The 12,679-nt window shown below is 44.7% G+C and overlaps 5 protein-coding genes across 5 annotated transcripts; 2 read left to right on the plus strand and 3 right to left on the minus strand.

Annotated features, from left to right (window-relative positions):
• Nucleotides 1-2,609: 2,609 nt before the first annotated feature.
• PHALS_05281 (uncharacterized protein) lies at nt 2,610-4,580 on the plus strand (the record flags this gene model as incomplete). The annotated part of the gene is made up of 5 exons (XM_024722832.1): nt 2,610-2,691; nt 2,764-2,888; nt 2,961-3,323; nt 3,403-4,326; nt 4,416-4,580. The coding sequence occupies 5 exons, from the start codon at nt 2,610-2,612 to the stop codon at nt 4,578-4,580; spliced, it is 1,659 nt and encodes a 552-aa protein (XP_024573869.1).
• Nucleotides 4,581-5,314: 734 nt separating this feature from the next.
• Nucleotides 5,315-5,833, minus strand: PHALS_05282 (uncharacterized protein; the record flags this gene model as incomplete). The annotated part of the gene is made up of 1 exon (XM_024722833.1): nt 5,315-5,833. The coding sequence occupies one exon, from the start codon at nt 5,831-5,833 to the stop codon at nt 5,315-5,317; it is 519 nt and encodes a 172-aa protein (XP_024573870.1).
• Nucleotides 5,834-5,937: 104 nt separating this feature from the next.
• On the minus strand, nt 5,938-8,427 carry PHALS_05283 (dead deah box rna; the record flags this gene model as incomplete). The annotated part of the gene is made up of 1 exon (XM_024722834.1): nt 5,938-8,427. The coding sequence occupies one exon, from the start codon at nt 8,425-8,427 to the stop codon at nt 5,938-5,940; it is 2,490 nt and encodes an 829-aa protein (XP_024573871.1).
• Nucleotides 8,428-8,552: 125 nt separating this feature from the next.
• Nucleotides 8,553-10,704, plus strand: PHALS_05284 (mitochondrial helicase twinkle; the record flags this gene model as incomplete). The annotated part of the gene is made up of 2 exons (XM_024722835.1): nt 8,553-10,622; nt 10,693-10,704. 2 exons carry the CDS (start codon nt 8,553-8,555, stop codon nt 10,702-10,704), a joined length of 2,082 nt encoding a protein of 693 aa, XP_024573872.1.
• Nucleotides 10,705-10,923: 219 nt separating this feature from the next.
• PHALS_05285 (mitochondrial carrier family) lies at nt 10,924-11,994 on the minus strand (the record flags this gene model as incomplete). Its single annotated transcript, XM_024722836.1, has 2 exons — nt 10,924-10,948; nt 11,033-11,994. 2 exons carry the CDS (start codon nt 11,992-11,994, stop codon nt 10,924-10,926), a joined length of 987 nt encoding a protein of 328 aa, XP_024573873.1.
• Nucleotides 11,995-12,679: the final 685 nt, after the last annotated feature.

Here is a 12,679-nt window from a genome sequence, read left to right on the forward strand (position 1 = left end):
ATGCAAAACTATGTATTACATAACGTGATGCTTGCAGACTCGTCCGTACCAGTAGTTATAAAAATAATGTACCATAATATGTATTCATGAGCATGTCTTTAAGATCGAAGTGCATTAATGACAGGAGTGTGAGTTGTACGTTTTCCATAATAAGGTCTGAACGCCGTTACAATGAATTTGAAAGTATCAGTTAACCTGAAAAAAATTCAATTTTAAGTTGCAAACCGTCTCGTGCTCAACACATGGGCATTCTGTCGCACGAGATAGATATCTATTGAAGTGAGTAAATATTTACAATTCGTCATCAACTTGGTTCGTACGCCCACTCACAAATATTTTGCATTTGTCTATTCCGTCCGCAAACGCAGTCCCCTTTCGATTCGAAGCATCGAAACGAACAGGTCTGTAGAAAGTCTGAAGCATCAATAATAGCATAGGCTATATACTATTCTTTTATATCCATATGCATTACAAAATGGCTAGACATCCAGATGTGCAAATACAATATTAGCGTTTGCAAAGATTCAAATCACACAGCTGTGTAGTTGTAATTATTTAGAGGTTTCAATTGTTTGTCTTATCGTTCGACAACTTGTCCCTGTCACGCCTTGGGCAAATGCCCAGTGGTCTACTAAAAGGAGGCGTGTAGAATTGGTGTCATTGGGCATGGTTGACTGAGGAAGTGTCTTCACAATACAATATGTGAAATCGCTTCTTTATCTGATCGATGATTGTCTTTGTCTATGTGGTACGGAATGATACGCTGTCCTTTGTGAGCATGATGAAGATATCCTGCTCTTGTACGAACAGTCGAAAGCTTAAAGCGTAAGTTTTTAACTATGATGCCAACGGGAGGTCTTCTTTTGCATCCAGATGTAAAACGGGCAAAACACATTTGGTATAAGATGACGGATCGAGCGGACGTGAGTAAATGTGAAGACCGGAAACTCAGACTTTTCGATGAGGCAAGCGATAATAGCAATGAGGATGTCGCTCCAGCGATCATAGATTTTCCTGGACTGGAAGACGAGCCGCTTGTGGCTGCTTTAGTCGAGTGGGTCGACAAATGAACCCAAGCCCACATTTTCGTATGTGTGTGAAGGCGTCTGCCAATGAAGATCCGCTTTTTCAAATTATGGATAGGCAAACTTTGCTGCTACAAGAAAAGCGCGCAACGGAACGACAACGACGAGAAGACTAAAAATTAGGCACAAGGAAAACCATAATGATTAGTAAATTAAACGAGAAGACGAAAGAAAATCATTTGAAGAAGAGCGCTTGGAAGTCGAAAAGAAGACGGTGATTACAGCTCTAAATATAAAATCTAGTTGCAGAATATGTTTATAGAAAGTCATTTTCAAATAGATGGTCTGCTTTATGCTCATGCGCGGCATAAAAGTTACTGAATGAATTGTGTACTACATACCTTGAGTGGATAGTAAGGAACAATACTTTTATTTGCACAATGATTTTTCTTTCACCGTTCTCTCCGCATGTAATTCGGTCTTTGATTCAAGGAAAAGAACCTTGAAAATCTCGCATTCCCCACCATGCGGCTTGTCGTGCTAATTTAGCCTGCTGACCTTAAATATGTCTTCGGCACTATATGTGAGTGGCCAATCTTGATGAGGAATGGTATTCTAGTCGAGAGAGAACCGAATCTACGATCACACAAGATCCGAACATTTCGTAGACATTAGATAGCTTGGAATGGACATTGCCAAATTCTGAAAGCTGCCATCGATATGACCCCGTTCGGCAAAAAAAATCTGTGTTCAACTATTGTAAAACATATTCTGCATCATAGGCGCCACCGACGGCCCAAACGTTTGGAAGCATCGAATACTTAAAAAAGGCGGTCTGGAAGTGCTCAGTTTCTTTAGCCGTTGCAAGAATTACCCGCGCGTCTTCATGGGACGTCAAATCAGAAACAAGGATTTGTGGTCCGAATGGAAGGAACCGTGAACATGCCGACGAAGTCACACTGAAAAGCAAAATATATCGTGAAACCTCAAGTTGGTGTCCACCGCTAATCATGAAGCATCCATAAGTCTCGACTAACCTTGCTGGGCTGCAGATAGATGAACGATTTATCCGGAATTTGAGTATGGTGTAAATTTCGTTTATGGTTGATTGAAGACCTGAAGTCGCTTCCTGGATGCGCGATGATTCAGCCCGTAAAAAGTAATTAACAAATGGTCAAATACTAAACCGAATCCTATAGAGTCATAAATGCACGAAACAAGCCTCGATGCCAGATACGACGATCGCGACTGTGGTGAGATCGATACCATCTGCACTCGCTGCAAGAAATGAGAGAGTAGTAATAGATTTTTGTAAGCACTTTTTTAGGTTAACCCTTTGCGTCACACACTTAAAAAGGATTTTCGTGACTAATACACACAAAATACACATTTTGAATTTTGTTTACCACCGCCCAAAAAAGATAAGTATTCACTTCAGAGGCTTTCAATGTTTTTCGAACGCAGCAAAACCTAAACCTTACATTGCAAATAAATCTTAAACATAACTGTACATATAAGTAGAAAAGAAAAACGCAAATATCAAACTTTTCTTCAATTTATCACATTTTAATTGATATCGTAAAAATGAACTGGGTTAGCTCCTCGCTGGAGCTTGCGGGCTCGCTTCTCGAGTCTGTAGATCAGCAAGCCGCTTTAACCCTAGCCGGTGCGCCTACATCAAACTTTTTTGTATAGTATTCCATTGCATCGTTTTATCCGCCTTGATAATTTGCGACAGGTGGCGACGAGAAGGAGCACAAGGTTGAGCTGCTGGTGAGCCGGACATCCGATGAAAATTCGTTCTCCAACGTTAAAAACAAATTGCGGGATGATAGTACAGTGGAGAAGATTCCAATATCGATAGTAGGACACTACAAGATCAATTTTTTTGGCTGAAGTCGACTTCTAACTATTCTTTGGACTGAACGAAAACAGCAACAGGATGGCTCCTCAATTTCTGGCTCTAGCCATTCCAATATGGCTGACAATTCGACGAATAGGATACCTCTTGTAAATTCTGGAAAGAAGCTGGCGGGTTTAGTGAGTGTTATTTCTACGCAGTTGGAGAATGTGTCGTCTGGAAGAGGAGAGGGCTCTCTAGATAGTAGCAGCGCACAATTGGTCTTGGCGGGAAACGATTACGCTGGACTGCAGAAAGACCTAGTACGAGCGAAAAATGAGCTACGGGCGAAGGAAAAACAGTTGAGCAATACACAGAAGAGCATGAAAAGCTGTGAGGAAGAATTGTTGGCATTGGAGAAGGAATGCGAAGTAAAGATTGCTCAGGTGCAGCACGAAGTGCGTGTGGACTGAGTATTATATTATCTCTTTGTGTCAATATCAAAAGTGCCTTACTTAATTATGATGGTACAAACAGATGTCTATCATTCAGCAGGACAAGAAATTGGAGGAGGCACAATTTATTCAAGCACTAGAAATAAAAGATAAACAAATACGCGCAATGAAGGCTGACGTCGCAGCCCTCACAGAAGTCAATGTTCAATACACCGATGAGATTGCTCTACTAAAGGTCGAGTTGGCAAAGGCGGTGGAGTCAAAGGACACGTTGTGGACATCAGCTGCATCGGCGAGTAATGAATCAGAGCACCTAGTTGAGTCTCTCCGCTCCGAGTTACAAGAAACGCTCACAGCTATGACGAACCTTAAACGTGAATATGCGGAGTCCAAAAACATTATGTTCGCTCGCCAAGTGCAGCTGGAGAGCATGAATACGGAGCTTGTGAACAATGTTGCAAATCTCGAACGCGAGCTGGCGAAGACAAGAGAGACTGTCGCTCCAGATTTTAGTACGAAAGCCAACGTTAGCTTTTCTCATGTTGGTGCAGGCTCTAATGTAGCGTCGATGACTGATGACTTCCGACGAGTGCAGCAGACATTGACACTGACAAAAAAGTCTTTGCAAGATGAGTCAAGAAAGAATGAGTCGCAAAAACAAGAAATTGCTGCTCTGACTGAAGAAATACTTCGCCTCAAGCAAGTCGTCCAGACTGCTCAGGAAAGCAGTATGCAAAAATTAGATGCAGCATATTCTGAGAACAAGATGCTAAGGGGGCGGGTAGATGAATTGACCGCTCATCACAGCACCATTGCGGCGGGCGGTGGGGAGTCAAGAATTCAGCAACTTACTAATCGGTTAATCAAGAAACAAGAGACAATTGACTTGATGCACAGTCGCGTGACGACGATGGATTTACGTCTTCAAGATGTGATGAAGCGGGCACAGCGAGCCGAAGAAAGACTTGCTCAAATGGGCATGGACGACATGGAAATGGCATCGTTTGTAAGAAAGTCTGGAAGCAGCACCCTGCGATCGCGACCGAATCGGATCGTTTACATGATTTCACATTTGGCTCCTTTGGTGCAGCGAAGTCACCGCGTGGTACGGGCGCTAGACGTGCTCGACCGTTGGCTGTTGTTCCTTGGTCGAGTGTATCTCCAGGCTCCATTTGCTCGCTTTGGGATGCTCTGCTATATTTCACTGATCCATTGTTGGGTCTTCATAATTTTAAGCTTTCACACCAGTCATCTATCTGAGGAGATGCAAAGTAAAAATGTCGTCATCGAGCCAAAAGAAAGCGCAATCACCATGAAATAAAATTTTGAATGGATTGATCGTCATTAATATGTTGAAGAATCTGAGTTTATGCAATTTGAGCTTTTGTATGAGCCGAGTATTTTTGGCTTGAAGCACTGATGTCTATATATTTGGCGAAGAATGTTGTCGACACATGATGCTTGAAAACTTACCTTTCTGATTCATCAATGCCCGTGGCGATGTTATGATGACACACCATCGGGAACGCAGTGTTCGTTCGAATAAGATGTAAGCCCAAGATATGCTTTTTTATTCGGCTGCGAAAATAAATATCTGTATGTATATAAGGTTCGAGATCTTTAGTTGCACTTCGATGAGGAGTCATTATATAGAGGTTTTCGATGGATACGGTCGGATAAGTAGTGAAGAGAATAGGCGAGGCTAATGTGGTAATTTGGCAAAAATTTATTGACTGTGTGCTTTTCTCATGGACACAAAATCCATCTATCTAGTTCTTGCTTTCACTATACTATTTACCTTTTAACTTTTCGGTGTTCGTAAGTGCTGATATATTATATTTTTGTGAGAACAAAAATACTATGTTTAACTATCTTACAGATGTAGTTTCTGTGTCATTATGCTGCTGACGTTCTACCAACACAAAATCTCTCAATATAATACATATACTTATTCTTTTCCACGTTACCTCTGCTACCACAGCCCTTATCTCTCATCAGTGCAGAATGAAGTTAAGTGAGTGCGATTTTTGGCCAAACTCGTCCGAAGTGTCACTGTTATCGCCTCCCTCATCCCTTTCAACATTTAGCTGTCCTTGACTGTAGCGATCACGTTCATTTCCGTATTCCCGTGACTGGCTGTCGCTACGCGGAGTTTCGTAGCCATTCACATGCGACGGGTGTTGCGGTTGTTGTTGCTGGGTATGGGTCGGCACCATACGTAAACTGTCCTGGTTTTCGCGTACACCTTCATCGTCCTCAATATGATGTGTTAGTCCATCCGTCACGGCAGGATGTGGTAGGGTGCGCTGTGGAGGTTCGCCGGTGAGCGCTTGCTGTTCCACAAATTTTTCTTTTATAGCCTTAAGTTCGGCAAGCGGGAGTCCCATGAAGACACCGAAGCCGTAGTAAATCTTTTCGTCTTCGTTGTCATTATCCTCTGCGATACCACTGACTCGGGGTAAGTTTGCCCCGAGGGCCACACCTTCGCGGCGTGTCGACAATCGACTCTCCATCGCAATTTAACCAACCGAATCAGAAAGAAAAGTTGTCGTACTTATTATGGGTGTACGTAATTTTGAAGCAATCGATTTAATTACCGGTGTAATAATTTACATAATCAATCGATGTCTCTCCCCTCATTCCTTCGACGAAACTGTTTGTACACCTTCTTGTTCTTGGATGCTAGGTCCTCATTTGCATCGCGAGCACGGTACTCGCCGTCTCCTGTAAGCTTCGACCCTATTTCTTTGTGTAGCTGCCGAAACTTTCGAGCATATCCTACAGGTCGAAGAGGCACAGCAAGGAGACGGTTGAGCTGTGCACGCAGCGACTGTACCGATTGGTTGGCTGACTTCTTTTTCTTGTCATCCTGGTTTCGTTGTTTGGCCTTCAGTTCAAACAGCAAGTCTTCATCCATGTCTAAATCAGCAGCAGCAGCCATTTGCTCAAACCAAGTGGCTTCTGACTTAAGTTTACCAGCAGCATCCTCCTGCTCGTTGATACTCTTAGCAAGACGCATGCGGACATCGATTGCCTCCATATAACGGTGGTCAAACGGGAATTCGGAAAGTCCCGTGGGCCGCTGGAGCATCTTGCAGATCTGACTGTGAGATTTGGCATCGGTGGGCGATACAAGCGAAATACTTAGACCGTCCATGTTCGCACGGGCAGTTCGGCCGCTACGATGTACGAATACCTCAGTAGATCGCGCAATGTGATAGTGAACAACGTACTCCACGCTTGGAATATCAAGACCACGTGCTGCAACATCAGTCGCAACTAATATACCTTTCGTGTGAGAGCGAAAGCCATCTAATTTCTTCAAACGTTGCCGCTGCTGCATTTCGGCATGCAGAGCAAAGACGGGGAGATTCAACAAAGTCAGTAATCCAGACAACTTTCGAACCTGATGAATGGCATTCAGAAAAATAATGGTGCGACCAGGATATTGGGACAGAAAATAGTACAAGAAACTATCACGGGTGGACTCAGACACTTCATGCTGACAAAGCTCAAGCCCAGCAGGTAGTGACAATGGCACATTTCCCTGCTGTTTCTTAAGCGTACGCTGAGCATCTCTTGAATCAATTGACGTTGCATCAGGAATATTCAATTCAGACTCAGCGATACTGAGGTCGACAATGGCTGGTTTACCACGAAGCCCTACGCGCTTCATGACTCGTTCCAGAACAGTTAAAGTGTTATGGCACTTTTTGGCCTTGTTCTTTTGAAAGCGGCCTCCTTCCGGGATTGTCAGCGTGGCCGAAAAGAGAAATGTCTGGCGCACAAGACGCTGGGCTACTACTGATTTATTCTTTATCTTTGCACATTTCCCCCCATTTTTTTCGGCAGAGTTTTCGCCATCGCCTGGCTGTTTACTTTGCATCTTGAGCACATCATTAAGCATTACGACTTTCGTGCCTTTCGCAAAGTTTGACATGTCAATATCTCCACTATCACCATCTTCTTCGCTATCTCCATTCTCATTTTCTTTAGTTTCCGAATATTTTTCATTGTAAGAAAAATTCGATAGTTGAGAATTTGAAGACTTTTTAGATTGGCGTAATATACCGAAAATCTTCTCTAGTTCCGGATACGAGCCAGGCAGCAGCATTCGATCAGCCTCATCTACAACCAAAAAGCGCAGCGAAGTCGCCAAATTCTTCATGTGTTCATGCTCGGTGCTGATAATGTCCCAAAGACGACCAGGCGTCCCGATCACAATCTCTGGTCTGTACGACAGAACTCGTTTCTGCTTCTGAATGGCCATACCACCCACCAACGTGACAACGCCTATAGCTTGATTATGCACCATTTGCTCCAGATGCTGCTGGATCTGGATTGCAAGTTCACGTGTCGGAGTCAAAATCAATGCCTTGCAGTCCTTCGTGTATCCTGGTTGCTCGCGCTCTTGCAGAAGCTGACTCAGAATCGGGAGTCCAAACGCTAGTGTCTTACCCGATCCTGTTGGTGCCGCACCTACCACATCGCGGTTGTCAATCAAAGCTGGTAGCAACGTGCGTTCCTGGATGCGTGTTGGAGTGGAAAAGCCAATTCTCTGTAGCGACTGCAGTAGCGAAGGGTGCAGCTTGTACTTGTTCCACTTGGGCAAGTTTACGTCCTTAAACACAATGGTATTGACCTTTACTTCGTCGTTTTTCATTTTTGCACGTCTTGTCTTCAATTTATCTATTGAATACTCTTTAATATCGCTGTTTTGATTCTCGTGTTGTTTTAATGTCTTTTCGGGCGGCAATTCCTCTCCGTTAATATCAGCCGCTGCTTTCGTTTCCGACTGTTGACTCTTGACTTTCAATTTCTTGCGCTTTTTCTTAAGGCCAGCTTTTTGACTCTTATAACCACCAACCAGAACTTTACCACCATCCTCAGTCGTCTCTACGCGATAATCTGTGAGTTCTTCTAGCTCAAAAGCGCAGCCATCTTGAAACCCTTCAATCTGCATATTCTCAATGTCGACATTTGCCCAGCCGTTTCCTACAGATTGGCTTTCATTGGTAACACTAGCGCTTAGGCCCAATCGCTTCTTTCGCTTCTTAGACGGCTTTAGACTCGGTGCTGGGTATGGAACGACAGACAGCCCACTCATATTTCGCACAGTGACAAAAATGCGACCAACACAACGAGTTTCCACCAGCCAATCGACAAATCGCTTTCGATCAGCTACGACCAATCATCGCTGGCTTATGACACACAAATCGACTCGACTAAGACATGCGGACCTTCAGTAGCCTAACGGCGACTCGTCGTGTGATACGGCGCTTGCGCGTGGTTTTACCATCGATCAATAATGATCGTCATCTGGCGACTGAGGCATTTGTATCACGTCACTATCAAATGCGAGAACCAAGAGATGTGGCCGATTTCTTAAAGCGCAAGAATTTGGTAATGCGCGAGACAGACTCACACTTCGTCGTGCGGGATTGCCCCTTCTGCCACGCCACTCACAATAAATTTGGCAATCTGTTTAAGATGTACGTGCACAAGGCGCAAGGTGTGTATAAGTGCCACCGTTGTGGCGCTGCTGGAAGCTGGTTCGATTTCAAGCGCAAGTTGCGTGGGAGCGTAGAAATTGCTTCCTCGACTGGTGTGCTTCATGGGGGCAACAACGCCGAAACATCCGCCGATGTGAAGGTTATTCAGGCTTTGGACAACGAAAAAGCAATGGCTATTCAAAAGAACCTGGTGGATGATCCTGAGTTTGAGCCTGTATTAAAGTATCTGACCGACATTCGCGGTCTTACGAAAGGAGTGTTGCAAACGTACTGCGTTGGGGCAATTGAACAGCCATTTTGGGACCACGATAGCGGTGAACGCGTTACTGCGCAGTGTATCTCATTTCCGTGGATGGCCCAACAGAGGGACTTGGACGCTATGGGCGTTGTATGCCATGACGAAAGAAAATCGGCAGTAGAGGACAAAAACTTGTATGAGGTGTTTCGACTAAAGCTACGTGCTGTGGATGATAAGGCCAAACAGCAACTTGTACCAAAGGGCGGTAGCTGGGGACTTTTTGGCTGGAATACTGTTCCTACTGCTGCGCATGAGCTGGTACTTACTGAAGGGGAATTTGACGCGCTGGCTGTGCACCAAGCAACAGGAATGGCTGCAGTATCTCTTCCTAATGGCTGTCAGTCCCTTCCACCGAGTGTGTTACCTTTGTTAGAGCGATTTGAGCGCATCTACTTATGGATGGACAATGACGCTTCAGGCCAAGCAAATGTAGAAAAGTTTGCGGCAAAGCTTGGCATGGCTCGTTGCTACATTGTTCGTATGCCTGTGAATGCATCATCAGCTTATTTGAAAGATGCAAATGATGCTCTGCGAGCTGGTTTAGACCTTTCAGCAATCATAAATGCTGCTGAGCGGATACCACACAGTCAGATCACCTCGTTTCAAGAACTCCGCCGCGACGTGTATGAGGAAATTGTAAACCCACTGAAAGCTTGTGGCGTGCAGTCGCGCGCTTTCCCATCACTAAATCGGCTGATGAAGGGCCACCGCATGGGTGAAGTGACAGTTCTGACGGGTCCGACCGGTTGTGGTAAAACCACACTATTGAGTCAACTATCGTTGGACCTGTGTGGACAGGGTGTGAGCACGCTGTGGGGTTCGTTTGAAATAAAAAATACACGGTTGATGCACAAAATGCTTACGCAGCTTGCTCAGCGCAACTTGTCAGGTGATGTGCAAGCTTTTGAGGCGACGGCTGATCGGTTTGAGGCTCTGCCAATGCATTTTTTGCGATTTTTTGGAAGTACTGATGTGGATGAAGTTCTGGACGCCATGGAGTATGCTGTGTACGCTCACGATGTGCAGCATATTTTGTTGGACAATGTGCAATTTATGATGGCGGGGCAAGGTCGTGGGTATGACAAATTTGAGCGTCAGGATGCAGCTTTGGACAAGTTTCGAAAATTCGCTTCTGCTAAAAATGTGCATCTTACGCTTGTGATTCATCCACGAAAAGAGGAAGAAGATCATGACCTAACGCTATCTTCCGTTTTCGGTACAGCTAAAGCTACACAGGAAGCAGATAACGTGCTTATTTTACAACGCAATCACGGGAAATCCAAGCTTGATATCCGAAAAAACCGCTTTGATGGCTCTTTAGGATCGATCCCTTTAAAATTCAACCCACAATCCGCTTCGCTGCTTGAAGTCAGCTCGGAAGGAATGTCAGAAGGGGTTGCAGCTGTTGATCTCGAGGCTGAGATGGAACTTGCCCAAAAGCAATGCATGCAGAAGGACTGTGGTCCGCATGAGTATGCCCATCCATCGCCAGTAAGTCATTTCAAGTACGACAGGGAGTTGGTTGATGATCAATCTTCGCAACTGTATGAGTACGTTGCAGCTCCTGCTTTGATGAATGGCTTGCACCGACACAATGGGAGTTACGGCTATAAAATCAACGGAAGCACTTTACCCACGCTTGATAATGATGATACCAATAGTCATGATAATGGAAGTAGTGGCCTAAATGGAAATTCAAGTCACACTGTTTCAAGCTTGCCAAGCCGCAATCATAGTGGCAATGGACCGCACGCTAGTCGCGGAGTTGAACCTTTCGCCGCCTTTACACCTATCATAACGCGGTAAAGGCCGATGAGCTAAACACGAATGTAGAATTGTTTCGGTAAAAATATTACAATAACTTCTATAGTTGTTTTACGAAGTGCGGCTTAGATTATTACCTAAGAGACAGCTGCTCGTAGATTGTCCATGTGACTGCAGTAGACAGCGTTCGCTTGACAACACGCGGTATGATGCCCTTAGCAAAGCCGCGTAAGCCCTCGTGACGATAGATCTTGGATACCGTCTGTCGCATTGTAAGTGAGTTTAACGCAGAAGCAGCTATTCCTTCACCTGTATTGACCATAATGGCCAGTTGCATGCGTGTCTTGACCACGTCAGCCGGATGCACAATGGATGTAGCAAGTACGCCCGCTACCACGCCACTACTAAAGTGCACGCCATACACTGGTAGATGAGAAAATTTCTCTGTCCACAAATCCCGCAGACGAGTGTAAATAAGAACATACAGTCCAGAAAATGGTACGTCACGAATCAGAGTGGGTATCATGCCGCGATACAGTCCACGAAAACCTTCGTGGTGCAGCACATTGCGCACTAAATGCAGGTTGCCGTTGAAGGTACGAGGCGGCAAGAATTCCATCCGCGCCTTGATAATAGTGAATGGTGACATTAAACCGCCTGCAAACGTACGCGCAAAGGCTCCGGCCAAAAATGTGTTGACTGCAGTCGGAGGAAACATATTAAGGCAGTAATCCAGCGTAGCAAAGTAGAGCCCGGCGCCGCCAGCCACGCGAACGAGAGTGGGTGACGTGCCCCGCCACATATACCGAAGCCTCGCTATGGAATTACTGGATGGTATTGACGATGTTATAGTTTCGGGTGGTGAAATATAAGGTTTTCCTGCCAGCGTTTTTGTAGACTCCGCGTGCGCCGTAAAGGCGCCCTGTTGATGCGTCCGAAGCACATCCAAGGGTTGAAATGCCAACGCTGATATCATTCCCGAGATCGCACCTGCCAGCAACTTTTTCGTCTTATGTCTAACGCCTGAAAGATCATTCATGGTGTGGTGCTCGTCTTCTGCCAATTTCGCCATAGTCAAGGACGGAGCTGCTGCTGCCATCCCGGAAAGTTGTTAGATCGGAAAATCACTTTCATGGATTAATCATATGGATAATCGATGTTTGTGTCCCACAATATTTCTGCCATTTCCTATCAAAAATTACACACAAAGATCAAACCAGTTTTTTTGATAACTGTAGTAATTTGGTCCAAGGTATATGATCCGGCGAAAAATGAACATGTAAGTGAATGCAAAACACTTCGTGCTACAAAACTGTCATGTTCCTTGCACAAGAGAATCTTCGCTGGAATTGGACCGCCTTAACAAATGCACCGAGGATTAGGCACGGAACCGAGAGTTCCTTTCAATGTTAAACGTGTACATATTATATTTGTAGTCTAACCTATACTATTACTAAATATAATTGGCTTGCTATGTCCAAATATTAGATTTTATGCATTACCACGGGCCTATTCTTTGCGGTGTCCCATCATCCTTATCAGCAGCAGCTTCTGAGCTTTACACCATAGTGTAGTCTGTACGTACACGATTATACCGTATGCAGCGGGGCTGCCGTAGCTTTGCACTTAGAGGAAGCGTGATATAGGTCACCGACCTTACGTTCTTCACAAGAACCAGTAAGAGAGTAGCGGATCGCAATCCGCTACCTCCACGAGTAGTTAGAGCCTTAACCCAAGGCTAATAAACTCTTCTGTTTAAAATGTAAACTGTATTTATTTGTTTT

The sequence above is a fragment of the Plasmopara halstedii genome (assembly GCF_900000015.1).
Source record: "Plasmopara halstedii genome assembly, contig: Scaffold_289, whole genome shotgun sequence".
Lineage (NCBI taxonomy): Eukaryota > Oomycota > Peronosporomycetes > Peronosporales > Peronosporaceae > Plasmopara > Plasmopara halstedii.